Source organism: Atta colombica, unplaced genomic scaffold (assembly GCF_001594045.1).
Source record: "Atta colombica isolate Treedump-2 unplaced genomic scaffold, Acol1.0 scaffold136, whole genome shotgun sequence".
Lineage (NCBI taxonomy): Eukaryota > Metazoa > Arthropoda > Insecta > Hymenoptera > Formicidae > Atta > Atta colombica.
This window is the reverse complement of record NW_017259224.1, coordinates 831,010-832,052: the sequence shown is the minus strand read 5'-3', so window position 1 is coordinate 832,052 and position 1,043 is coordinate 831,010. Positions and strand designations below refer to the sequence as shown.

Below are 1,043 nucleotides of genomic sequence, written 5' to 3'. Positions count from 1 at the left end.
GATAAAAAGAATCTGTCTTTAAAATATTTATCGTCAATTTTGGGATACTCTGTACATACATATTCAAAAGATACATATAACATAAAAAAATAGAATCATTTATATTATATACAGTACGTCATGTAACATATGCAGAATATCCTCTGTATATATATGTACATATATGCAAAATAATAATTAGGAGATAATTATAAGAATAAATATGCAAGAAACATAATGTATATAATTACAGCATATATCATTATTTCAGTAATACACATATTGCAGTAACATTGCAGCAATATTGCTGCAAATTTCTGGTGTTGTATAGATTTATGGAATAATACGTATAATAAAAATCGAAATAAAAGAATTGTCGCGTTTATTTAACATTCTCTATATATTCGTTTCTCTTAATTATTCATCTGTAATATAAAAATCACATACATACATCTTTCTTTAAACATTATTTCTCCACATTCATCTGTATTGTGCGCGAATCGAAAAATATGTGGCTTATATCGTTTACACGTGAAATAATAGCAAGTTAAAGTATATCGAGTAGCGAGAATCGTTGTTTCGCGCTGCAAATCCTCTGGAGGAACCAGAAACGTTTTAGCAATATAAATATGTACACGTCCGATATAGTATCGCGTTCTGTCTTCGATGCTCGGCTTTTTTCCATCACCTCCCATCCCTCCTTTTTCCTTCGCGAATATCGCCATTGCTATTCAGATATTCGAGACTCTCTCCGCGGGGCTTTAATAAAAATATTTGCTTAGAAAACAGTTCCGTCGCGGGGGGCATGCCCCTCCCTCCCGAGCGCAAGGCGAGTTATTCTTATATCCAGATTCGCGGCGTATTCTCTGACGGCGATTTCCATAAATGCAATAATTCGAAATAAGACAACTTTTGGTGCTCTTACTTCCGACCTAGAATAGACAGCACATAGGGTGATTCTTAATTATACGTCAATACCTCAAGGGGAATTTAGAGCTAAAAATAAGCTGAAAAAGTTACGCGAATATTGGTCGCTTAAGCTGCAATTTTCAAATTATAATAAA

General features: G+C 33.5%; 1 protein-coding gene across 1 annotated transcript in view; it reads right to left on the bottom strand.

Moving 5' to 3' along the window:
* Window positions 1-740: 740 nt before the first annotated feature.
* Window positions 741-1,043, bottom strand: part of LOC108684572 (N-acetylglucosamine-6-sulfatase-like) — a 5,426-nt gene continuing 5,123 nt past the window's right edge. Inside the window, exon 10 of the mRNA XM_018188961.1 lies at window positions 741-911. Within this exon, the coding sequence (XP_018044450.1) occupies window positions 741-911 (171 nt within the window). The remainder of the gene's footprint in view (window positions 912-1,043) is intronic.